Source organism: Hyperoodon ampullatus, assembly GCF_949752795.1.
Source record: "Hyperoodon ampullatus genome assembly, chromosome: 9".
NCBI classification, from domain to species: Eukaryota; Metazoa; Chordata; class Mammalia; order Artiodactyla; family Ziphiidae; genus Hyperoodon; species Hyperoodon ampullatus.
In genome coordinates, this window is record NC_136922.1 from 15,946,251 (window position 1) to 15,973,934 (window position 27,684).

The window sequence follows — 27,684 nt, forward strand, 5'->3', positions numbered from 1 at the left end:
CAATTGCTCGTTTCCAAATTCTCACTATACCCTAGACATCGGTGTTTGCTTGATGTATCATTGTTGGTTTTACAGTCAAGGTTTTTAATTTCACAGGTTCCCTGGTTGTTTATCGTCAGCAGGAAGCCTTGAGGTCAGCAGTAGTCAACTTCAGGAACCCTCATACTCTGTGGTCACTATTCAGACTCTCAGCCATGCTCTCCGACCAGCTCCTCAACCTCTGTGATGAGGGCCCTTTGGACAGGCCACACTGGATTACGTTTATTTGTCCTCTTTTTTTTCCTCTCACCTATTGTGTTCATCTTGTAACACAAAATTATAAGCTATTTTACCACTTTTATACAGAAAACATATTATGGAATTAACTTTACATTATACTACATTAAATGCCATACCATGTTAAATTCAATCAATATTAACTTTTGTGACCACAGTTAGTTTCTGTAAGAAAACAAGCCAGTGTTTCCCCAACTGTGTACAAATCACCTGGGGATCTTGCTAACATGTAGATTGGATTCAATAGGTCTGGGTGGGGCCTGAGAGTCTCCAAGTCTAATGAATCCACAAGTGATGACACTATTGTTGGTCTACACACCGCATTTTGAGTAGCAAGGATATTGCCACAGACTGAAGGTTTGTATCCCACTCCCCTTCTCCCAAATTCATGTGTTGAAATCGAATCCCCAGTTGATGGTATTAGGAAGTGGGGTCTGGGGGAGGCGATTAGGATTAGTGCCCTTATAAAAGAGGCCCCAGAGAGCTCCCTTGTCATGTGAGGACTCAGCCATCTAAGAACCTGGAAGTGGGTCTCAGACATTGAATCTGCAGGCACCTTGACCTTAGACTTCCCAGTCTGCAGAACTGTGAGAAATAAAGTTTATGTTGTTTATAAGCTACCCAGTCTATGGTATTTTTAGCAGCCCAGACAGACTAAGAAAGATTAGATAGATAGGTAGGTAAATGATAGGTGAACAGATAGATGATAGATAATAGGTAAACAGGTGATTGAGAGATGATAGACAGATAGATAGGTAGATGTAGATACAAATATAGATATCTTTCTGAAGACCCACCAAGAAAGTTAATTGTCATGCTTCTTAGCTCTCCTACTTATTAAAACAATTATTTGAAAGCTGGGGTCTTGGATTCATGTCCTTTCATGTCTCCATCCCCATCCTCTCTCTTCTCCCTGAATCTTGACCCTTCTCCATCCCTGTCTGGACTACTGCACCCTGAGCCCAGGCTCCACTTCTGCTGGATGGTGTCCGTAAGGGCACAGAAGACAATCTTCATCACGTCCTGCCTTTGCTCAGAAGGTTTCAACGAGTTCTCATTGCCCCAAGAAGAAAATTTCGTCTCTTTAATAGGAGAATCCAATTTTCTCTTCCAGTACCTCTTTCCTATATAAACTTTCTGTTCTACCTGCAAGTACACCTGCGTTGTTTCTCCTCTGAGCTGTTACTTAGAACTTTTCTGGTTGGACTGTCTTCTCCCCTCATCCACCAATGGAAATGCTCATGGCTTTCTAGTCTCAGGCCAAATGATTCTACCTGTGTGTTAAGCCCATTCATAAAGGATCAGTTGTGGCTCCAAAATCCTAATGCACTTATGGACTCTCCTTGTTGTATGGCACTGCTCCCATCCTGAGCTATCTATGAAAAATATCAGCTATGGTTAAAAACTTCTAGAGGGCAGAGATGCTAACTAATCCCTTTCTACGCCAGTCTTAGCCTGGAGCTCAGCATTATGCACCTGGCTATAAACTGGGGTTCCTGTGACCCCCTCCTTGAGTTTGATCATTTGCTAGAATGGCTCACAGAACTCGGGGAAGCACTTATTTATATTTATTGGTTTGCTATATAATAAAGGATATGATGAAGGATATAGATAAACACTCAGATGAAGATGTACATAGGGTGAGGACCGGAAGGATCCCAGACACAGGAGCGTCTGTCCCTTTGTGGCTGGGATGCACCACCCTCCCAGCACACAAATGTGGTCACCAACCTCGAAACTCTCTGAACCCAGTACTTTTGGGAATTGTATGGAGTCTTCAACCCACCCGCATGATGGATCATTACCTCAGTCTCCCTCACCTCTCCCCTTCCTAGAGGCTGGTGGGTGGAGCCAAAAGCTTCTAATCATGGCTTGGTCTTTCTGGTGACCAGCCACCATCCTGAAGCCATCCAGGAGCCCACCCAGAGCCACCTCATCAGAACAAATGACACTCCTATCACCCAGGAAAGTCCAAAGGATTTGGGAGCTCTGTGTCAGGAACCAGGGTCAAAGGCCAAATTAGAACAAAAGATGTTCCTAGTGCTCATATCCCTTAGAAGATTACAAAGGTTTTGGGAGCTCTGTGCCAGGGACCAGGGGCCAAGATCACTATGTATATACATATATATCTTTTTCCTATTATTTCATGATAGTTTTAGCCTAAAAATAAATATCAATATTCTTTTCCCAAAGTTTTTTTTTTTTCAGTTACCATAATAAACCTGCAATACTAAAAGCAATGAAGAAGAATCTAGACATAGGATTGCTTTATCTTGATTCCACCCACTGCAGTTGTGACTCTAGGTCGGGACAGTGCAAGCCTCCTTTTCTTGCCCTAATCTCAGTGAGTAAAAGAGCAAATTCCAAGCCTCTTAAGGGGTATTTTCATCCCTCCCACTAGTCATGTCCAGATAAGGAAGAGACCTCAGGACAAGACTTAGTCACTGGAACCTGGAACGTGTTCCCAATTTTCTATCCAAATCCTGTCTCCAGAATCAACTTTCACATGCCTTCTCCCCTTGAAGTCGTTTGCATCACATTGTCTTTTCCTTTGTCAGATTCCTGCTTGTGGCTGGAGTCAAAGGCATAAGAGTGCTATGGGAGGCTAACCTGTATTTTCTCTGATGGGTTCAGATGCCTGGGTTTGCCCCCCTCATAAGACTTTGGGATAAATATTTTTAGGGAGCATCTCCCGCAGGACTGCTGACTTGTAGGGAACGAAGCAGACCAAGCGACATTTCCAATCACACACCCCTATGAACAGCACTGAGGACTGCTAATCCGAGATGAGCTTCAGGAGGCCAGCGAGCACATCTTACACTTAGCTCAGTACCGTATTCATTCATTCATTAGCAGAGATCCATGGCTTCCTACTATGCACCAATCATAGTGCTTGTCACTAGAGCAACAGTGGTGATGGGGTACACATCCTCCCTTCCCTCTCACGGTTTACAGTGTTGTCAGGGAGACAGACCAGGAAATGCTCAATAAACACATTCTATCTGATGGGTACCTTGAAAGACCAAAACTCAAGTCCATTTCATCACAACTTAATGCAATTCACACTTCTGTGCCAGACTCTGTGCCAGAACAGGGATACAAAGATGAACAAAATGCAGACTCTGCCCTCAAGACTTTATAGAATCTGCAGTTCCATGATAGAATCCACTCTGCTCTGTGTTTGTGGGCAAAACCACTCTCTTCCAGGTAACTTACCCATGATCCCAAGGGTGTGTGTATTTACCCACACCCCATCAAATGAAGTCTGTAAAGAGAGTCAATGAAATACGAACCAAAGGAGCCAGTCCCTGGAGTGGCGTGGCTTCCTCTGCCTCGTAGACGTAGAAATTCAAAGGAGCAAAGAAATAGCTGGGCGCTGGCTCCATGCAGCTGCGACCTGTGACATGCGGATGACAATCACACTGCCCATCCTCGGGTGAGCACCTGAGGGAAAACAAACCCACCTCATAAAAAAAATGTGGAGGAGGGATGGGTGTAAGATAAGGGGCCTTGGGGGTGCTGGGCTAAATGCCCCTTGGGTTTGGGCCCATTCTTTGAAACCATCAATCAGCCATCCTGGGGAGGATGTGGAGAAAAAATGGATCTACAGGTCTAGTTTTTTTGTTTGTTTGTTTTTTAAACTTTTTATTTTATATTGGAGTATTGTTGATTAACAATGATGTGTTGGTTTCAGGTGTCCAGCAAAGTGATTCAGTTATACACATACATGTATCTATTCTTTTTCAAGTTCTTTTCTGATTTAGGTTGTTACATAATATTGAGCAGAGTTCCCTGTGCTATACAGTAGGTCCTTGCTGGTTACCCATTTTAAATACAGCAGTGTGTCCATGTCAGTCCCAAACTCCCTAACTATCCGTCCCCCTGACCGCACCACCACCACCTTCCCCGCCTAGTAACCATAAGTTTGTTCTCTCCGTTCTACAGGTCTAGTCTTGACCAGCAAATCCAGATCAATGAAACTTTGGCTGCCACTTCTCTCCTCAGAGGCTCTCTGATTCTGCTCTAAAAACCAGGCAAAGGAGAGTGCAGGACCTCTCTTTACAGGCTGACAAAAAGTTGGAGTTTTAGGCAGGTCAGATCACACATTTGCAGGCATCTTTCATACCACCTCAGGATGACAGTTCTACTGCCTGGGTATCTCACCCGTGGAAATATCTGAAGTGAAAGAAATCAGTTGGGCTATCGTTAATGTCTCAAGATCGTCGCTTTTCAATGCCCTTTGCTTGTCATGGAATGAACTCCTTCACCTATGACTATAAGCATGTCCAACTGAAATGTGCTTTTGTTTATTTGATGGAAATGGGAGTGAGGAATATTGCCACAAAACTTAGTCATTCATTTTACTGACTTACACGTTGGAATAAGCACTTCAAATATCACAGTCACAGGGAGAACATCCATGGAGGTGATTTTCCAGTCCCCAGTATCCAACCTACAAAGAGAAAATGCTCAGTTGATTCCAGCCTTCAAGACATCTGCTGCTCTGAAGTGTAATATTAAAAACACTACAGTTCGATGCATAGCAAACAGCCATGCTGCCTGAACAATCACACATTTAGATTGCTTGCCTAAGCACTTGGTAATGATCTTCTAAAAACACACACCTCCCACTTCTAGGACTTGAAATGAAGGAGACGGGGGTTTGTCTATGTATTGCTTTGAATGGAAATGCAATGGATAATCAACAAGGACCTACTATATAGCACAGGGAACTCTACTCATTATTCTGCAATAACCTAAATGAGAAAAGAATCTGAAAAAGAATAGATATATGTATATGTGGAACTGAATCACTTTGCTGTACACCTGCAACTAACACAACATTGTAAATTAACTATACTCCAATAAAAAAAAAAAAAGGAAAGAAATGCAGTGGAAATCTCACAGTTCCTCTGACAGCGACAATGTTAGCTTCAAGCTGGGTTGTCTAAGGTCAGCCAGGAGAAATTCTTTGACTAGCCTACTTGCAACTGCTTTCAGTCCCTTACCATGAAATCCCTAGGGATTTTTACTTACACACTATGGCAATGTTTGGGGCTAAAAAAAAATCATTCAGGCTGATTTTGACATCTTATATGAATATCACAGTTTAGTAGAATCACTTGCTTATAAATAATTGTTTTGGCTAACAAACTCTCCCTGTGTGAGAGACTCAACTCTATTCAAGACTTTTGTCATCATTGCAACATCTTGACCTTTATTTGATATAAACAGCTGGTGAGATATAAACAACTACTTCTTAAGTCTGACATTCACTGTAAAATACTCAGAAAAAGACTTCCTCCTCAAATCTCCATTTAACAAACTTAGACAGAATTAAGATCTTAGTAGGCACGGAACTCTCATTTGAAATTGGTTAAGTATCCGTATGTTTTTGGTTGTCATCTTGGAAAAATTTTATGTCCAGTTTACTCAAAAAGATTTTAAATATCAAAAGTTGACATAATTTGTTACAAAATGCAGCAAAGGGCATTTGATATTTTTCCCAAAACCAAACTTTAGTTTAGGCAAAAACAATGGGAACTGAGCTGCTTTATCCAGGATGGGGTTGTGAAAACCCCCTCTAGGCAGGGCATGCCGTCATGTTGGCCCCCCAGTGGACCATCCAGGGCACCATTGATAGATGTGCGGTACCAAGCAGATGCCTCGGCTCAGCCATGATGGACAAGTTCCCCCATCACTGGCCCCTGCTCTGTTATATTCCTTTTGCAGACACAATTAAGTACACAGTGGCAGTTCACAAGCCAACAAAAAAAGTCAGCCCGTGTCTAAGGTTTGTCTGGAATGATCTGACCTGGTGTCTCCGTTGATCTGTTCACCAGCTCTGCACTCTTTTTTCATGTTGTCCACTCACGGTCATGGAGCTCGGCATGGCGCACCTTCCAACGTGAAACTTCTAGATTATTTGTCCCGTCGTACACAGAGTTCCTTCTACATATTTACTTCCTTGCTTTCTTTTCCCACCTCCTCTACCCCACCCCCATGTGTTTTCAGTAAAGCAACTTACAATATTAGCACAAAACTATGTCATAACAGACATATGATTCTTATTTATCAGCTACATTTCTTCAGACACATCAAGGTCACTGCTCTTTTATTAGGTTAAATTTTTGTTTTCTCTTTCTAAAATGTCAGGGTGGGCTGCCAAGATCAGAGGACAAAGAAAAGAGCTGGGTTTTTAACTCCCTAAATGCGTGACACGTTTCTTATGGAGTGAAAAATGCTTTATTTTGCTAATTTGAGACATACATGCTCATGTGGGTAGTGGAGTCTGTCAAAAACCCAAGGGTTTATTTCCCACAGGAATCTACAATACATTTAAACCTAAGGGTTTTTTTTTTTTTTTTAATGAGCTCATCCAAAATATTTTTAGGCATGGAGTGGTAAAGGTGGGAAAGAGACTGTGTATAAGAAACAGAAGAAAAGGCCCCATGATCTGGTGGGTTTAACAAGGGGGCCAGATAAATGCTCTTATCTTCTACTGCTTGGTACTTCCAAGAGAACAGAGGATAAAACTATTGCTGTCGGTGCCTGGGTTGATTCAGTCCCAACTGGTAAATGTCACAGTGCCGGTAAATGTTTAACCACTAGCTCTCTGTAGAAAGATGGTGGCCGATTTCCAGTGTTTGCTGATTCCCGTAGTGTAAATACTTTTACCACGGGAGTACCGAAATACAATAGGACAAGGAAAGCAATCAACAGGACCAAGTCTCTTCTAGGCAATGCCAGTGGAAGACTGCATCACTCCCTAAAGGAGATAACAGAGACAAATACGTATAGTGCATTCTTCACAGTGTGGTCCAGTAGCAAGAGACTGACACAAGCATTGGCCTGTTTCCACATCACAGGTCAAGAGGGGCATAATCCTTAGGGGGTTACAGTCACAGGCTGAAGGCACAGCACACACAATTATTCTCATTTTGATTTCTCCACACTGGTAAATGTCCTTAACAGCTTACACTGAGCCAAACACGTGGCCACGAGAACACAGAGCAGCCTGCCCTGCCAAGTTCATTGTCTGCCTGGCTGCACTATTATTGGACTGCATTTAACCCCGCACGGGAAATGCAGTGCCAGACACTTTTGCAGCCCTCATGTGGTTCTACTGGATGGCAATTAGGAGGAGACAAGAGGTCATGCATGTTGCGGACCTGGGCGCAGTTCTGAATGATGCTGGCTGGGTCGGGTGACTAAGGGAAGGGTTTCTGAGTGTCACCGTTACTACCGACAGCTCCCTCTCTGGCAGATGCACCTATGATAACCCTTTCTCTCCTCTCTCTTTCTTAGCACCTTGTTACTTTTTTTTTTCCATTCCCTCTCTCCTCTTTCTCTTCCACCCATTGGCATTGCTAGCCCTACTTACGTTGTAAAGGCTAAGAAATTGTGCAACCAGAGCAAGACGTGTATTTCCCCTGCAGGAAAAGCCAATGTGCATGGAAACAGCCCAGATGTCCATCAACTGATGAGTAGATTAATTGTGGTATACCCATACAATGGAATATTATTCAGCAATAAAAAGAAATGAAGTACTGATATCTGCTACAACATGGATGAACCTTGAAAACATTATGGTAAGCAAAAGAAGCCAGACACAAAAGACCACATATTATATGACTCCACGTGTATGAAATGTCCAACATAGGAAAATCTATAGAAACAGAAAGCATATTGGTGCTTGCCTAGGGCTGGTGGGATAGGGAGGTGGTGGCTAAAGCATGGGGTTTCCTTTCTTTCCTTTTTTATGGTAAAATACGTAGAACATAAAATTTACCATCTTCACCATTTTTAAGTGTACAGGTCAACAATGTTAAGAACACTCACACTGTTGTGCAGTCAATCTCCAGAACTCTTTTCCTCTTGCAAAACTGAAACCCTGTACCCATTAAATACCATCTCTCCCCATTCTTCCTCCCTCGCCCCCTTGGCCACCACCATTCTACATTCTGTTAATATGGATTTAACTGTTCTGGATACTTCATATTAGTGGAATCATACAATATTTTTCCTTTGGGGTCTGGCTTATTTCACTTAGCATAATGTTTTCAAGGTCCATCCATATTATAGGCTGGATCAGGATTTCCTTCCTTTTTTAAGGCTGAATAATATTCCACTGTGTTTACCTACCACATTTTGTTTATCCATTCATTCACTGATGGATACTTGGGTTGCATCCATCTTTTGACTGTTGTGAATAATGCTTCCTCACATTTCTATTTGGGGTAATGAAAATATTCTAAAATTGACTGTAGTGATGGTTATACACTCTGAATATACTAAAAATCACTGAATTGTACACTTTAAAAAGTGAACTGTGTGTGAATTATGTGTAACTAAAGCTCTTACAAAAGAAAAAACAAAGCAAAACAAAAAACCAACGTTTGGTCCATTTCTCGGAGGGCATAATGTTAGTGAACCAGGGGAAATGCCTGGAGTACTGAAAGGTATAATAGGAAATTACATAATTCATTATGCTGAAATTTAATTTTGCATCAAGTCCAAAAAGAAGAGCTTTTTCTTTTTTTTTTTTAACAGAATGATTCATCTTGCTGCTTTCTAAACATGCAAATAATCCAGTTCCTTATATGGGCAAAACCAAAGAGCATGACACTATGACCAAAGGGAAATAATTAACCCAGATTCTCTGTGGAATCAGCAGCTCTGTGAGACCCCAGGCAGCCCTGAGTTTCTGTGATCCTAGAGCCAATGGCCTCCCCATTTGGCCCCAGAAAACTCTGAGGTTATTTCTATTTCCCCATAGCCCCTTCCTTGCTTCTTTCTTTCCTTTTCTTTGACAGAGTACATAAGACAATACTAAAAGCAGTATGAGAGGGAGAAAATAATTTAAAAAATAAAGAGAAGCCCCCCACTTGAAAATTGCCTAAGAAGTCATCAACCTATGCAAAAATGCATAATGTAATTTAACAAATTTGTAGAGTAGACTCCTAGTGGAGGATTTTTTTTTTTTTTAAGTTTTCATAACCTGGCATTAAATTTCTTCGCATTTCCCCGTGTTTGCTCCAGCAGCGAAAATGTGAGCGGCCCCTGTTGGTTCTTCATGATAAACTCAGCAAACCACCTGAAAAAGTTCTCTACTAACTTAATAAAATTTGTGGGAGGTTTGGTACACTTAAAAAAAAAAAAAATCCAGAGGCTGGTAGGACTCAGGTACTTACAATGACCAAATTTTAGACCTGACAGAGGCAGCTCCAAGCCTTAAAATGCATTCAGGTTGGCGGCCCAGGCCCTGTTGACTTAACGCTGACAGCCCAAGGGGTCGGTGACAGTCAGTCCGTAGTGGTTGGTCTTGCATCGGTCGCACTCGGCTCCTTCCACGTTCTCCTTAAACAGGCACTGGCAGGCCAAAGACCCCAAGTCAGGATCAGAGCGGCTCACACAAAAGCCACCCAAAATGGTCCCATCAGTGTCACATTCACAAGCTGGGAAGACAGACATGCATTATCTTAGTTAACTGCAAATTGTGGGAACCTTGAAATATAAGCATAACATTTTACCTTCACTATAACTATTTTAGTTTGTTTAAATCAATAAATATGTTTAAATAATTAGACCAGAGAGCAAGGGCTGCTCAGAAATATCTCCCACATCTCTGGACTTGGAAAATATTGAATAATTCTAGGGATATATATATATATATATATATCGTGTGACTGTAGAGGAAGAGGACCAGAAACAGTGTGCTATTATGAAAACAGGATGTTAAGAATAGATTGATGAAATAGAACAAACAACCCTAAAATTTGTATGGACCACAAACAACCTCAAATATCCAAAGCAATCTTAAGAAGAAAAAGCTGGAGCCACCATGCTTCTTGATTTCAAACCATGTTATAGAGCTACAGTAATCAAAGGAGTATGGTACTGGCATAAAGACGAACATAACTCAGTGGAATAGAATAGAGAGCACAGAGATAAACCCACACATGTATGGTCAATTAATTTATGACAAAGGAACCAAGAGTATAAAATGGAGAAAGGACAGTCTCTTCTATAAATGGTGCTGAGAAAACTGGACAGCCACATGCAAAAGATGGAAACTGAACCATTATCTTACACCATATACAAAAATTGACTCAAAATGGTTAAAGATTTGATTGTAAGATCTGAAACTATACAATTCCTAGAAGAAAACATATGCAGTAAACTATTTGACATTGGTCCTGGCAATGATTTTTAGATTTGACACCAAAAGCAAAGGCAACAAAAGCAAAACTAAGTGGGACTGAACTAAAAAGCTTCTGCACAGCAAAGGAAACCATCAAAAAAATGAAAAGGCAACCTACCAAATATGAAAAAATATTTGCAAATCATATATCTGGAAAGAGATTAATATCCAAAATATATAAAGAATTCATACAATTCAACAGCAAAACCCCACAAACAATCCAATTGAAAAAATGGGCAGAGGATCTGAACAGATATTTTTCCAAAGATGACATAGAGATGGCCAACAGGTACATGAAAAGATGTTCAACAACACTAATCATCAGGAAAATGCAAATCAAAACCACAAGGATATACCACCTCACACCTGTTAAAATGGCTGTTATCAAAAAGACAAGAAATAACAAGTGTTGTCAAAGACGTAGGAAAAAGGGAACGCTTTGGCACTGGTGGTGGGAATGTAAACTGGTGCAGCCACTTTGGAAAACAGTATGGAGGTTTCTCAAAAAATTAAAAATAGAGTTACCCTATGACCCAGCAATTTCACTTCTGGGTATTTATCAGAAGGGAATGAAAATACTAATTCAAAAAGACACATGCACCCCAATGTTCACGTCAGCACTATTTACAATAGCCAGGACATGGAAGCAACCTAAGTGTCCATTAACAGATGAATGGATAAAGAAATGTGGTATATATACAATGGAATATTATTCAGCCTAAAAAGAACAAAATCTTACCTTTTGCAACAACATGGATGAAACCTGAGGGCATTATGCTACATGAAATAAGTCAGACAGAGAAAGACAAATATTGATACCGTATGATCTCACTTATATGTAGAATCTTAAAAAACCCTCCAAACCAAACTCATAGAGGCAGAGAAAAGATTGCTGGTTTCCAGGGGTGGGGATGGGTGAAATGGGTCAAGGGGGTCAAAAGGTACAAACTTCCAGTTAAAAAATAAGTCATGGATGTAATGTACATCATGGTGATTATAGTTAATAACACTGTATGGTTTATTTGAAAGTTGCTAAGAAAATAGTTCTTAAAAGTTCTCATCGCAAGGGAAAAAACTGTAACTATATGTGATGATGGATGTTAACTAGATTCCCATGGTGATTGTTTTGCAATACATACAAATACGAATTGTGGAATTCCCTGGTGGCGCAGTAGTTAAGAATCCACCTGCCAATGTCCTGGTCTGGGAAGACTCCACATACCGCGGAACAACAAAGCCAGTGCGCCACAACTATTGAGCCTGCTCTCTAGAACCACAACTACTAAGCCAATGTGCAACAACTACTGAAGCCCGTGCGCCTAGAGCCCAGGCTCCGTAGCAAAGAGAAGCCACCACAATGAGAAGCCTGCACATAGCAATGAAGAGTAGACCCTGCTCGCCACAACTAGAGAAAGCCCGCACGCAGCAACAAAGACCCAACGCAGCCAAAAATAAATAAATAAATATTTTTAAAAAATAGAAAAAAAAAAACGAATCATGTGAGACACATGAAACTAATATAATGTGATATGTCAATTATATCTCAGTTTAAAAATTAGATTATTTGGGGGGTGATGAAAATGTTATGGAGCTAAGTCCATGTGGTGGGTACAAAAAACTGTGCCCGTGAATTGCTGTTCACTTTAAATGGTTAATTTTATGTTATGGGAATTTCACCTCAATTTTTAAAAGGCTCTAAAAGGTGAAAATAAGGTCAAGAGATAAGAGTGGGATGCTGTAATGAAATATATATCATATATATTTGATCTCATTCACTATAAAGGCATCAAGGGACATGACAGAGAGGAAAAAACATCACATAAAATGTCGACCAAATTTCTGAAACACGGTTAATAAAGTAAATCTGTCCTTCCCCAGCACAGAAAAATATGTTGCAAGGGTAAGTGCTATCATTCTTTTTAATTCGTCTTGGAAGGGGCACCTACAAGAAAGAAAAAGGAATAAGAAATGTTCAAATCTTTATTTTTGGAAATCTGTTGGTGGGGCAAAAGCTTGGATGAAGAGATTCTGGAAAATGAGATAAACAGTCATCTGTAGCAAAGGTGTAACAAAAAGTAACCACCTTCCACACTTTTTTTTTTCCAGTAGAAACTCAAACAACTAAAAGAAGGAACATGATATGAAAAAGGATGCTGATAGTACAAACAACTCCAGAGGGTAGAAGTTAGAAAAGGTAGAGCTTGACTGAGTATAAGGAAGGAATCGCTAACAGTTAAGGCTTCCCAATAGAGCAGTGACCCTCTCATCATTGGAGGTGTCCAGGCAGGGGCTGGCACAGCACTGGTTGTGGCTTTGGTATACAGGACAAGTGCATTGGTAGACATTAGATGACCATCAAGGTCTTTTGTATCTTTTTGGTGCTGTGTTTCCAAGGGATTCCACTTTTAAGGAAAGAAACAAAGATGAAAAAAAATGAATATCCTGATTCTAAGAAACAATTATGTAAGATTTATACATGTTTGCTTTGGACTAATAAAAACAAAACCCTCAAGTCTAAAGCAATGTTTACATAACCACCATTTAGGTTATTAGTGAGTTTAGAAGAAAAAATCCAGTCTGGAAACACTGAAGCAAACAGTTGTCTGACAGAATCTCTTGATTTTCTTTCTTTATATGTTTATTTTTGCTGCGTTGGGTCTTCACTGTTGCTCGCGGGCTTTCTCTAGTTGCGCTGAGCGGGGGCTACTCTTCATTGCAGTGCGTGTGGTTCTCATTGCGGTGGCTTCTCATTGCGGAGCATGGGTTGTAGGCATGCAGGCTTCAGTAAGTGTGGCACGTGGGCTCAGTAGTTGTGGCTCGCTGACTCTAGAGTGCAGGCTCAGTAGTTGTGGCACACGGGCTTAGTTGCTCTGTGGCATGTGGGATCTTCCCAGACCAGGGCTCAAACCCGTGTCCTCTGCATTGGCAGTTGTCTGTTAAGTTTGGGGAAAAAGCTCACAATTTTCTTCTAATCAAAGCCAGTTGCTTCTAGGAAGGAGGACCAAACTGGGTTCATTTTATTTTATTTTTATTTTTATTTTTTTTTGTGGTACGCAGGCCTCTCACTGCTGTGGCCTCTCCCGTTGCAGAGCACAGGCTCCGGACGCGCAGGCTCAGCAGCCATGGCTCACGGGCCCAGCCGCTCCGCGGCATATGGGATCCTCCCAGACCGGGGCACGAACCCGTATCCCCTGCATCAGCAGGCGGACTCTCAACCACTGCGCCACCAGGGAGGCCCGGGTTCATTTTATAAGTAGCCAAAAGGGAAAAAGCTCAGCTTTATTTGGGAGACACTCCAAAGGGTCAGCAGTGACTTCCAGAGTATAATTTAATTATACACAGAAATGTTCTTTGGGACATTTACTTTGAAATAACCCTATGTATGGTCTTTAGAGTAGAAGTCCAATAAAATCTCTTGGTGTCACGCAATTTAATTCCAGCAAACTTACACTATCAGCGGTGGAGTCTACCAAATATTTGTTTTTTCTGTGTCACATTTAACTGTGTCTTAAATCATAGAAGACTTAAAATTTGTCATCTCTTAGGCCTGGGATCTGATCATGTAAACATTTAGGCTCAAACTAGGACAACTTAGAGAAAATTTATATGAGAATACTGGTCAGTCTTAATACATGTCATTTGTATATACACACACATAAACATGTGTTTAGGTAAACTGGGAGAAACTGGGAAGTCTCATAATGGTCATTTTTACAAGCTCCTCATTTGCCTTTCCTCAAGAAATTCCTTAATTCCAAAGGATGGTTTCTTAATTTCATAGCAGGGGTACTAGTTTTCTTTCCTTGTTTTCCTCCAAAAGCATCATCAAGTTAATACTAAGTGGTTCTTAAGGAACAAGACTCTGGTTGATGCATGTGAAATATTTGGTTTAGTTATTTCCAATCTCTTTCCAGACTCCTAAATTATCTGTTTCAAAACTGTATTTCCCTGGGACTTCTCTGGTGGTGCGGTGGTTAAGAATCCGCCTGCCAGTGCAGGGGACTCGGGTTTGAGCCCTGGTCTAGTCTAGGAAGATCCCACATGCCGTGGGGCAACTAAGCCCGTGCACCACAACTACTGAGTCTGTGCTCTAGAGCTCACGTGCCTAGAGCCCGTGCTCTGCAACAAGAGAAGCCACCGCAATGAGAAGCCCAGGCACCGCAACTAGAGAAAGCCCGCATGCAGCAACGAAGAACCAACACAGCCAAAAATAAATAAATAAATTCAACCCCCGCCCCGCATTTTCCTGATTCCATCCAAGAGAGAAATTTCATCTTCTTTTACAAATGCGGAGCTTTATAAACATTAATAAATGTTGTATGTGTATATGTGTGTGTGTGAGAGAAAGAGACAGTGAGAAACAGACAGAGAAAGAGACAGAGGGAGTTTGATCACAGATTCTGGTAAAAAAAAAAAAATATGACACTTAAGACATTGATTTAAGGAAATATATTTTCTGAGGATTCTGTATAGTTTCAAGCAGGTCATGTAAGGTAAACTTTTATACAATCAGCTACCTACTGAGTGATCTGAGCAAAAAAAACCTTCATTTATGCTTATTCCACATCATGAATATTTAAAGTTTGAAATCTAGGACACTGCATGTATTTGGGTGGCTACTGATTTACTTTTGCTCAAGACTTCAATTTATGTATTATGATTAAATAAAGTTTGAAACTGGAGTTTCATAGCACGTTCCGCCTGCCACCAATATAAAATAACATTATATTGATGATACAGCCTAAGAAGCAGGATTTCTGGATATCGGGAGAGGCCATCTACCATGGGTCCTGGGCATCTGAACATTTTTGCTGAGTGTGTTAATAAGGCCTTGATGGCTCTTTGCTCAGGCCATTTCTCCAGGTTGTGTTTGTAGTAAGCTACCTTGAGGGATGAGGTAACAGTTTCCCCCAGAAAAAGAACGGGCTTGCTCCCACTTGCTATAAAAGCAATGAATTCTCCAAACTCAGTGTTCCTGGGCTGTGACATAAGCTCATTAGCTGTGCAGGATCCAGATGGTGTCCTCCGAGTTGCCCCATGGGCCTTGGGGACATGGGAACTCACACAAACATCTCGTTGCTTACTGTGCCATCAGCAATAAAGTGCTTTGTCTTTGACCCAGGAGTTTGATGTCTTCTGCCAGCATCCATGAAACAATAACAAGCTAACCTGTTAGTTTGCCAGTGGAGTTAAGATCTCGGACCCAGTAACTCACACTGGGCATCTGAAGTCACATTGGAGTATATTTCTAGGCAACAATCTATAGCACTACTGGGGCAAGAGTGGGGCAAGCAGGCACACAATTTAAGGAGGCACTTGCTGTCAGCCGTGTACTCACATGACTCAGAGTGACAGTGTCCTTAAATGTGGGGACCTAGGTGCTTTTCTTGCCTCTCCCTAGTCTCAGTCCTGTAGGAAAAGGCAAACTAATGATGAGATACTATTTCATTAGCAAAAATTAAGTGTGGAGGAGCTTCAAGATGGCGGAAGAGAAACACACAGAGGTCACCTTCCTCCCCACAGAGGTCACCTTCCTCCCCACAGATACATCAGAAATACATCTACACGTGGAACAACCCCTACAGAACACCTACTGAACGCTGGCAGAAGACCTCAGACCCCCCGAAAGGCAAGAAATTCCCCACGCACCTGGGTAGGGCAAAAGAAAAAAGGAAAAACAGAGACAATAGGATAGGGACGGGGCCTGCACCAGTGGGAGGGAGCCGTGAAGGAGGAAAGGTTTCCACACACTAGAAGCCCCTTCGCGGGCGGAGACTGCGGGTGGCAGAGGGGGAGAGCTTCGGAGTAGCGGAGGAGAGCACAGCAACAGGGGTGCGGAGGGCAAAGCGGAGAGATTCCCGCACAGAGGATCGGGGCCGACCGGCACTCACCAGCCCGAGAGGCTTGTCTGCTCCCTCGCCAGGGAGCTGAGGCTCGGGCTTCGGTCGGAGCGCAGGAAGAGGACTGGAGTTGGCAGTGTGAACACAGCCTGAAGGGATTAGTGCACCACGGCTGGCCAGGAGGGAGTCCGGGGCAAAGTCTGGAGCTGCCGAAGAGGCAAGAGACTTTTTCTTCCCTCTTTGTTTCCTGGTGCACGAGGAGAGGGGATTAAGAGCGCTGCTTAAAGGAGCTCCAGATCCAGAGACGGGCGCGAGCCACGGCTATCAGCGTGGACCCCAGAGACAGGCATGAGACGCTGCCGCCACCAAGAAGCCGGCGTGCGAGCACAGGTCACTCTCCACACCTCCCTTCCGGGAAGCCTGTGCAGCCCGCCACTGCCAGGGTCACGTGATCCAGGAACAACTTCCCCGGGAGAGCTCACGGCCGCCTCAGGCTGGTGCAACGTCACGCCGGCCTCTGCCGCCGCAGGCGCGCCCTGCAGTCCGTACCCCTCCCTCCCCCCGGCCTAAGTGAGCCACAGCCCCCGAATCAGCAGCTCTTTTAACCCCGTCCCCTCTCAGCGAACTGCACTTAGAGGCGTGGCCAAATCCAAAGCTGAACCCTGGGAGCTGTGCGAACAAAGAGAAAGGGAAATCTCTCCCATCAGCCTCAGGAGGAGCAGATTAAATCTCCACAATCAACCTGATGTACCCTGCATATGTGGAATACCTGAATAGACAACGAATCATCCCAAATTGAGGAAGTGGACTTTGGGAGCAAAGCAATATATATATTTTTTTCCCTTTTTCTCTTTTTTTTTTTTTTTTTTTGTGGTACGTGGGCCTCTCACTGCTGTGGCCTCTCCCGTTGCGGAGCACAGGCTCCGGATGCGCAGGCTCAGCGTCCATGGCTCACGGGCCCAGCTGCTACACAGCAGGTTGTACCTTCCCGGACCGGGGCACCAACCCGTGTCCCCTACATTGGCAGGCAGACTCTGAACCACTGCGCCACCAGGGAAGCCCTCCGTTTTTCTCTTTTTGTGAGTGTGTATGTGTATCCTTCTGTGTGTGATTTTGTCTGTATAGCTTTGCTTTTACCATTTGTCCTAGTGTTTTGTCTGTCCACTTTTTTTTTTTTTTTTACTTAAACATTTTTTTCTTTAAAATTATTCCTTCCTTCCTTCCTCCCTCCCTCTCTTTCTTTCTTTCTTTCTTCTCCCTTTTATTCTGAGCTGTGTGGATGACAGGCTCTTGGTGCTCCAGCCAGGTGTCAGGGCTGTGCCTCTGAGGTGGGAGAGCCAACTTCAGGACACTGGTCCACAACAGACCTCCCAGCTCCATGTAATATCAAACAGTGAAAATCTCCCAGAGATCTCCATCTCAAGGCCAAGACACAGCTTCACTCAACGACCAGCAACCTACAGTGCAGGACACCCTATGCCAAACAACTAGCAAGACAGGAACACAACCCCATCCATTAGAAGAGAGGCTGCCTAAAATCATAATAAGGCCACAGACACCCCAAAACACACCACCAGATGTGGACCTGCCCACCAGAAAGACAAGATCCAGCCTCATTCACCAGAACACAGGCACTAGTCCCCTCCACTAGAAGCCTACACAACCCACTGAACCAACCTTAGCCACTGGGGACAGACACCAAAAACAACAGGAATTACGAACCTGCAGCCTGTGAAAAGGAGACCCCAAACACAGTAAGTTAAGCAAAATGAGAAGACAGAAAAACACACAGCAGATGAAGGAGCAAGGCAAACACCCACCAGACCTAACAAATGAAGAGGAAATAGGGAGTCTACCTGAAAACGAATTCAGAATAACGATAGTAAAGATGATCCAAAATCTTGGAAATAGAATAGAGAAAACACAAGAAACGTTTAACAAGGACCTAGAAGAACTAAAGAGCAAACAAACAGTGATGAACAACACAATAAATGAAATTAAAAATACCCTAGAAGGGATCAATAGCAGAATAACTGAGGCAGAAGAACGGATAATTGACCTGGAAGATAAAATAGTGGAAATAACTACTGCAGAGCAGAATAAAGAGAAAAGAATGAAAAGAATTGAGAACAGTCTCAGAGACCTCTGGGACAACATTAAACACACTAACATTCGAATTATAGGGGTCCCAGAAGAAGAAGAGAAAAAGGAAGCGACTGAGAAAATATTTGAAGAGATTAAAGTTGAAAACTTCCCTAATATGGGAAAGGAAATAGCCAATCAAGTCTAGAAAGTGCAGAATCCCATACAGGATAAATCCAAGAAGAAACACGCCAAGACACATGTTAATCAAACTCTCAAAAATTAAATACAAAGAAAAAATATTAAAAGCAGCAAGGGAAAAACAACTAATAACATACAAGGGAATCCCCATAAGGTTAACAGCTGATCTTTCAGCAGAAACTCTGCAAGCCAGAAGGGAGTGGCAAGACATATTTAAAGTGATGGAAGGGAAAAACCTAAAACAAAGATTACTCTACCCAGCAAGGATCTCATTCAGATTAGACAGAGAAATTAAAACCTTTACAGACAAGCAAAAGCTAAGAGAATTCAGCACCACCAAACCAGTTTTACAACAAATGCTAAAGGAACTTCTCTAGGCAGGAAACACAAGAAAAGGAAGAGACCTACAATAACAAACCCAAAACAATTAAGAAAATGGTAACAGGGACATACATGTTGATAATTACCTTAAATGTAAATGGCTTAAATGCTCCAACCAAAAGACATAGACTGGATGAATGGATAAAAAAACAAGACCCGCATATATGTTGTCTACAAGAAACCCACTTCAGACCTATGGACACATACAGACTGAAAGTGAGTGGATGGAAAAACATATTCCATGCAAATGGAATTTTTTTCAAAAGAAAGCTGGAGTAGCAATTCTCATATCAGACAAAATAGACTTTAAAATAAAGACTATTACAAGAGACAAAGAAGGACACTACATAATGATCAAGGGATCAATCCAAGAAGAAGATACAACAATTGTAAATATTTATGCACCCAACATAGGAGCACCTCAATACATAAGGCAAATACTAACAGCCATAAAAGGGGAAATCAACAGTAACACAATCATAGTAGGGGACTTTAACACCCAACTTTCCTCAATGGACCGATCAGCCAAAATGAAAATAAAGAAGGAAACACAAGCTTTAAATGATACATTAAACAAGATGGACTTAATCGATATTTATAGGACATTACATCCAAAAACAACAGAATACATATTCTTCTCAAGTACTCATGGAACATTCTCCAGGATAGATCATATCTTGGGTCACAGATCAAGCCTTGGTAAATTTAAGAAAATTGGAATTGTATCAAGTATCTTTACCGACCACAATGCTACGAGACTAGATAACAATTACAGGAAAAAATCTGAAAAAATACAAACGCATGGAGGCTAAACAATACACTACTTAATAACCAAGAGATCACTGAAGAAACCAAAGGGGAAATCAGAAAACACCTAGAAACAAATGACAATGAAAACACGATGACCCGAAACCTATGGGATGCAGCAAAAGCAGTTCTAAGAGGGAAGTTTATAGCAATACAATCCTACCTTAAGAAACAAGAAACATCTCAAACAACCTAACCTTACACCTAAAGCAATTAGAGAAAGAAGAACAAGAAAACCCCAAAGTTAGCAGAAGGAAAGAAATCATAAAGATCAGGTCAGAAATAAATGAAAAAGAAATGAAGGAAATGATAGCAAAAATCAAAAAAACTAAAAGCAGGTTCTTTGAGAAGATAAACAAAATTGATAAACCATTAGCCAGACTCATCAAGAAAAAAAGGGAGAAGACTCAAATCAATAGAATTAGAAATGAAAAAGGAGAAGTAACAACTGACACTGCAGAAATACAAAGGATCATGAGAGATTACTACAAGCAACTCTATGCCAACAAAATGGACAACATGGAAGAAATGGACAAACTCTTAGAAATGCACAACCTTCGGAGACTGAACCAGGAAAAAATAGAAAATACGAACAGACCAATCACAAGCACTGAAATTGAAACTGTGATTAAAAATCTTCCAACAAACAAAAACCCAGGACCAGATGGCTTCACAGGAGAATTCTATCAAGCATTTAGAGAAGAGCTAACACCTATCCTTCTCAAACTCTTCGAAAATATAGCAGAGGGAGCAACACTCCCAAACTCATTCTATGAGGCCACTATCACCGACACCAAAACCAGAGAAAGATGTCAGAAAGAAAGAAAATTACAGGCCAATATCACTGATGAACATACATGCAAAAATCCTCAACAAAATACTAGCAAACAGAATCCAACAGCACATTAAAAGGATCATACACCATGACCAAGTGGGGTTTATCCCAGGAATGCAAGGATTCTTTAGTATACACAAATCAATCAATGTGATACATCATATTAACAAATTGAAGGAGAAAAACCATATGATCATCTCAATAGATGCAGAGAAAGCTTTAGACAAAATTCAATACCCATTTATGATAAAAACCCTGCAGAAAGTAGGCATAGAGGGAACTTTCCTCTACATAATAAAGGCCATATATGACAAACCCACAGCCAACATCATCCTCAATGGTGAAAAACTGAAACCATTTCCACTAAGATCAGGAATAAGACAAGGCTGCCTACTCTCACCACTCTTATTCAACCTAGTTTTGGAATTTTTAGTCACAGCAATCAGAGAAGAAAAAGAAATAAAAGGAATCCAAATTGGAAAAGAAGAAGTAAAACTGTCACTATTTGCAGATGAGATGATACTATACATAGAGAATCCTAAAGATGCTACCAGAAGACTACTAGAGCTAATCAATGAATTTGGTAAAGTTTCAGGATACAAAATTAATGCACAGAAATCTCTGGCATTCCTATACACTGAGGAAAAATCTGAAAGTGAAATTAAGAAAACACTCCCATTTACCATTGCAACAAAAAGAATAAAATATCTAGGAATAAACCTACCTAAGGAGACAAAAGACCTGTATGCAGAAAATTATAAGACACTGATGAAAGAATTTAAAGATGATACAAGTAGATGGAGAGATATACCATGTTCTTGGATTGGAAGAATCAACAGTGTGAAAATGACTCTACTACCCAAAGCAATGTACAGATTCAATGCAATCCCTATCAAACTACCACTGGCAATTTCCACAGAACGAGAACAAAAAATTTCACAATTTGTATGGAAACACAAAAGACCCCGAATAGCCAAAGCAATCTTGAGAAAGAAAAACAGAGCTGGAGAAATCAGGCTCCCTGACTTCAGACTATACTACAAAGCTACAGTAATCAAGACAGTATGGTACTGGCACAAAAACAGAAATACAGATCAATGGAACAGGATAGAAAGCCCAGAGATAACCCCACGCACATATGGTCACCTTATCTTTGATAAAGGAGGCAAGAATATATAATGGAGAAAAGACAGCCTCTTCAATAAGTGGTGCTGGGAAAACTGGACAGGTACATCTAAAAGAATGAAATTAGAACACTCCCTAACACCATACTCAAAAATAAACTCAAAATGGATTAAAGACCTAAATGTAAGGCCAGACACTATCAAACTCTTAAAGGAAAACATAGGCAGAACACTCTATGACATAAATCACACAGCAAGATCCTTTTTGACCCACCTCCTAGAGAAACAGAAATAAAAACAAAAATAAACAAATGGGACCTAATGAAACTTAAAAGCTTTTGCTCTGCAAAGGAAACCATAAACAATATGAAAAGACAACCTCAGAATGGGAGAAAATATTTGCAAATGAAGCAACTGACAAAGGATTAATCTCCAAAATTTACAAGCAGCTCATGCAGCTCAATATCAAAAAACAAACAACCCAATCCAAAAATGGGCAGAAGACCTAAATAGACATTTCTCCAAAGAAGATATACAGACTGCCAACAAACACATGAAAGAATGCTCAACATCATTAATCATTAGAGAAATGCAAATCAAAACTACAATGAGATATCATCTCACACTGGTCAGAATGGCCATCATCAAAAAACCTACAAACAACAAATGCTGGAGAGGGTGTGGAGAAAAGGGAACCCTCTTGCACTGTTAGTGGGAATGTAAATTGATACAGCCACTATGGGGAACAGTATGGAGGTTCCTTAAAAAACTGCAAATAGAACTACCATATGACCCAGCAATCCCACTACTGGGCATATACCCTGAGAAAACCATAATTCAAAAAGATTCATGTAAGGGGGCCTCCCTGGTGGCGCAGTGGTTGAGAGTCCGCCTGCCGATGCAGGGGATACGGGTTCGTGCCCCGGTCCGGGAGGATCCCGTATGCCACGGAGCGGCTGGGCCCGTGAGCCGTGGCCGCTGAGCCTGCGTGTCTGGAGCCTGTGCTCTGCAGCGGGAGAGGCCACAGCAGTGAGAGGCCCGCGTACCGCAAAAAAAAAAAAAAAAAGATTCATGTACCACAATGTTCATTGCAGCTCTATTTACAATAGCCAGGACATGGAAGCAACCTAAGTGTCCATCGACAGATGAATGGATAAAGAAGATGTGGCACATATATACAATGGAATATTACTCAGCCATAAAAAGAAATGAAATTGAGTTATTTGTAGTGAGGTGGATGGACCTAGAGTCTGTCATACAGAGTCAAGTAAGTCAGAAAGAGAAAAACAAATACCGTATGCTAACACACATATATGGAATCTAAGGGAAAAAAATGGTCATGAAGAACCTAGGGGCAAGATAGGAATAAAGACACAGACGTATGTACTAGAGAATGGACTTGAGGATATGGGGAGGGGGAAGGGTAAGCTGTGACAAAGTGAGAGAGTGGCATGGACATGTATATACTACCAAAGATAAAAAAGATAGCTAGTGGGAAGGAGCCGCATAGCACAGGGAGATCAGCTCCGTGGTTTGTGACCTCCTAGAGGGGTGGGATAGGGAGGGTGAGAGGGAGGGAGGGAGACGCAGGAGGGAGGAGATATGGGAACATATGTATATGTATAACTGATTCACTTTGTTATAGAGCAGAAACTAACACACCATTGTAAAGCAATTATACTGCAATAAAGATGTTAAGAAAAAATTAAGTGTGACAAAACCCACATTACCAAGAGTTAAAGTGTGACAAAACCTAGTGTTGGCCAGGAAATAGAGTAACAGGAAGTCTTATACATTGTTGGTGTAGCTGTTAATTGTTATACCCACTTAAGGGACAGTTCACTATTATCTAATCAACTTGGAGAAGTTCACAGTCTATGGCCCAGTCATTCCACTCCTAGGTATGACTCTTAGGGACAGTCTCTGTGCATGTGCACAAGGCCACATGTACAAGAATGTTTACTGAAGCATCGAAAGAAAAATGGACAAATAGATTCTGTTACATATATAGGAAGGAAGAAGTCTATATAGAAATTAAAATGGGAGAACTAGGGGCTACCTGATATGGACAAATCTCAAAAATACAATGTTGAATGAAATACTCAAGGGTACATACAGCATAATATCATCTAAAGTTTGAAAACATGTCAACATGTATTGTTTGTGGATGAAGGCGTGTGAAAGCATAAAAACAAGCATGGTAATGATGATTGCCAAATTTGTGAGAGTTTATCCCTAGGAAGGAGGGTAGACAAAGGAGACAGGTGTGCAGCTGGGACATCCCATCCACAATGCTGTAGTGTCCTAGTAATGGCCTGAAGGTGAGAGAGTAAGATATTACATTTTCACAAAGCTAGTGGTGGCTCTATTATATATATATATATATATATATATATATATATATATATATATATAATATTATTCTGTATTATTTTGTCTATGAGTGAAATATTCCCTTTGAAAAAGTTGACATTAAAGATAAAAGTAAAGATTTTTAAAGGTTAAAAAAAGAAAAATGAAACGAGGTAATAGCTTAGCAAAATTGAATCATCTGCAGCCAAGTGCTGTAGCCAGTTTCTCTAGTTACTTCCTTGAGCTGACACTGCAGGTGCATGCGGCCTCTTCTGAAACCATCGCCCCATCCTGGTTGAATTCAGAACAGTTTCCCAAATCATCAGTATCAGCCCGGGCCGCAAGACCACCAGGACGGACCTGGATTACTTGGCCCAACTTGTTCAGAGAGAGAAAAGCTCTCAGGGCCAAAGCGATTTTGCAGTTCCCACCCCCAAGAGGGCAGTTTGGAGACGCCGCTGAACCCAGGGTGGGCTGGCAGCCCCAGGGACACCAGCTTCATCAGTGTCTGCTTAGATGAGGGGAGAGGATGGGTCAGATGCTGGGGACTCACGAATGCACCCATAAGGATCCGAGATGGCCTTGAGGGGGTCCCTGTAGAAAAGGGGTCTGAAGTGATCGCAGTGCTGGCCCTCGGTGTTGTGCCGGCAGCCGTCACACACGTACCCCCGGCGGCTCCCGCTCGCCAGGTACACGGTCTTGTCGAAGTGACAGTGGTCAGAGTGTCCGTTACAGCGACAAGCTGAGAACCGAGTGGAGTTATGAGAGATTTGCCAAGGTCTCAGGGATGAGCATCCTCAGGATGGTGGCTCCACGCTCCATCACCCATTCTCCCCTCCTCTGTTTTCTTCAGCCACCCCGCCTTCTTTCACCAAATATACAAAGGCTTAAAATAGGTGCTTTCAAGGATCTTTCTAGTACTCCAATTCTGCTCATACACGCTCTGTAAAATGTGTTCCCGAAACGTTTAATATTTAGTTTTTTTTTTTAAATCAAGTGAACAAATATAAATCATTTGGGTGACCTAGAAGCCCTAGCATGCAGTATTTTTGTTGTCCTTTGGTAAAGAATACTTTCACTGACTCGGGCTTTGTAAATCTGAATTTTTTACATCATATACTCTGTAGTATGGTACTACTGGATTCTCCAGATCGGATGCTAGAGCTGGGCCCAGCCAGCCTCTGCTTCTCTAGGGCCGAATTGCTGGAAGGGGGGCTGCAGGCTGTTTTCCTCCCATCAGGGGCTCAGCCAGAGCATCGGAAGGAAAGGCAGTCTGTTTAGAGGGATGTGTGTCTTTGTGGTAAGGTCTATGCCGTTCCTCCTGTTGGGTTTTTCCCTGTAAAGAGCATAATCTCTGGCTACGTTTTGCTGGGTCTTATCCACTGTGACACTCACAGATGGGGCTTTTCCATAAAAGCTCATCTGACAACCTCTCCTTCGAATCCCGTTTTCCCCATATTTGGGAAAAGAAACTGGATAACAGGTTTATTTGGAAGTTCATCAAAATTCAGAGGCAGCAAACACATGACAAAAAGCCCTCCTATCTCATCAGCCTCGATATTTATAAAAAATACAATAGCCTGTCCAGCTCCATTCTGGACCTCATTTCTCATCTTAGCTGGCATAAGGTTCAAGGTCACCTTCATTGAGTGTGTGATAATTCAGGAAAACAGTGGGGATCTTTGTACCCATTCCAGGGGTCACCACATTCCTGGAGTGGCACCGTCCTCACAGATAGTACCATTTCATGGCTATGCCCCCCTCTGGAAAGGGGCCACACAACATGCATATTGTCTCGTTCTTCAAATTAATGTGAATTTTTGGTGTGAAGGTTTGAGAAGCTGGTGATTCTTCTATGTGAGATACTGGGAGACATGAGGCTATCGCACATTTGGAGTGGAAGCCACAGGGGTTCACCACCTGTGCTGCCTGCAGCCCCGCAGACACAAACTAAATTTTCTCCAAAAGAAGGAAAAGCAGAGATCGTGTAAGGAGCTCATATAAGGAAACTCGGTCTATGCTGAGAACAGAGATCCACCCGCCTCGGCAAGTGCTGTCCAGGGGGCCCACAGCTAGCCTCCAAGGAACGTCCTGTAACAAGTCCTTGCACCTCTCACAGTTCAGGCCATCTGTATTGTGCTGACAGATGCACCGACCATGAACCTGCATGTGTGAGAAACATAAACGGTGTGAACACAGGGCTTATCATAGAGCTTTGAGGACGCTGGCGTTCTTTAAATGGAAAATGACATACCAGGCCACGGGGTCATCTGGGTCTTAGTTTCCTATCTGTTAGTTACAATACCAGCCTTGACTATCTTTCATTATTTGCTTAACTAGCTTTTAAATTAAAAAAAATTTAAGATGTTTAGTGAACACCTAAAATAAATGTTTTTGCATTTCTGAATTCTAATTTCAGGGAAGACAGAACACACATTTTGCAGCCTTTGGCAAAATGAGGGCCAGGATGGGAAGTATGTGTGTGCACGTGCTTGTGCGTGTATGGGGTGATTTAGGAGCATCTAGGAAAAGAGGGAATTAGAAAACAGAAAGAAACTAGAGAAAGGTATGTGATTCTCTTGTTTTTTTCACAAAATGCCCTCCATGTCCATCCACGTTCCCATGGAAAAGTTCCATTTCCAGTGAAACAGAGGTGTCTAGGTGGGAAGATGCAATAGCCTCAACATCCAGCCTTGTCTGTTATGACCAATAGTTCAAAACTATTGAGTTAGACACACCCCCAGGACTCTGCACAAAAATACCATTCTTCTACTACATCACTCTTTTACAATTAGTCCCAGAAATGGAGAAGATCTGCACTGCTTACGATAGAGTCATTTGTAGTGTAAGTGTTACTTGGGGTGACCATTTTCAGAGCATCAGATGTCACTCAGACACCTTGGCACTGAGCACAGGCTCTCACATGATAGACCTTCAATATATTTTTGTGAGACAACGCATGTGAACTTATGGGTCGTCCCTAGCAAATCTCCATTCCCTAAAAAACCAATAAACAAAAGACAGCAAAACGGACTATCTTGAAATCATAAATTATAAATTCTGCCCATTAGCTGAATGATGCCCACATGTGGCAGAATCCACAAGAACCTCTGACCAGAGAACCGAAGGCCCCCAGATGGCCTGACGGGCCAGGTTGAATGAAACAACATTGTTGATCCCCATATACAGTCTGATCTACATTCAGCACCAAGACAGTGTAAGGGAAGATGGGAGAGCCAACCACGTTCTCTTTCAGGTTTGTAACTCACCATTCCGGGAGGGCTGAAAACGTCTCCGCGCACCTTCTGTGTTGGGCCACATTAGCTAGTGTGGCCACTGCAAAAACAGCTTCACAGAGCCACCATCTCATATAGAGCATAGTAGTATTTATCAAGGGAATCATTTTGCCTCCTTCCAAGCAAAGTATCCCCGAGGGTATGGAGTTTGGTAAAGTTCATCCTCAGGTTTGTTAATGTCACAAGGTCTAGAGAAAGGAAAATAATGAAATTAACAAATCGAAGTGCATTTAGGTTGGATGGGTTCAATGCACCCTGCTTGACTGACATCCCCTTAATGTCCCCT

The 27,684-nt window shown here is 41.9% G+C and overlaps 1 protein-coding gene across 1 annotated transcript in view; it reads right to left on the reverse strand.

Annotated features, from left to right (window-relative positions):
• The window catches only part of LAMB4 (laminin subunit beta 4), a gene marked incomplete at both ends in the record, with an annotated part of 126,236 nt that overhangs the window by 66,411 nt on the left and 32,141 nt on the right, over positions 1-27,684 (reverse strand). The window contains 10 exon segments of the mRNA XM_079711249.1: positions 3,570-3,720; positions 4,650-4,666; positions 4,670-4,729; positions 7,076-7,185; positions 9,555-9,734; positions 24,656-24,844; positions 26,145-26,265; positions 27,372-27,422; positions 27,426-27,452; positions 27,456-27,586. Of these exon segments, the coding sequence (XP_079567375.1) occupies positions 3,570-3,720; positions 4,650-4,666; positions 4,670-4,729; positions 7,076-7,185; positions 9,555-9,734; positions 24,656-24,844; positions 26,145-26,265; positions 27,372-27,422; positions 27,426-27,452; positions 27,456-27,586 (1,037 nt within the window).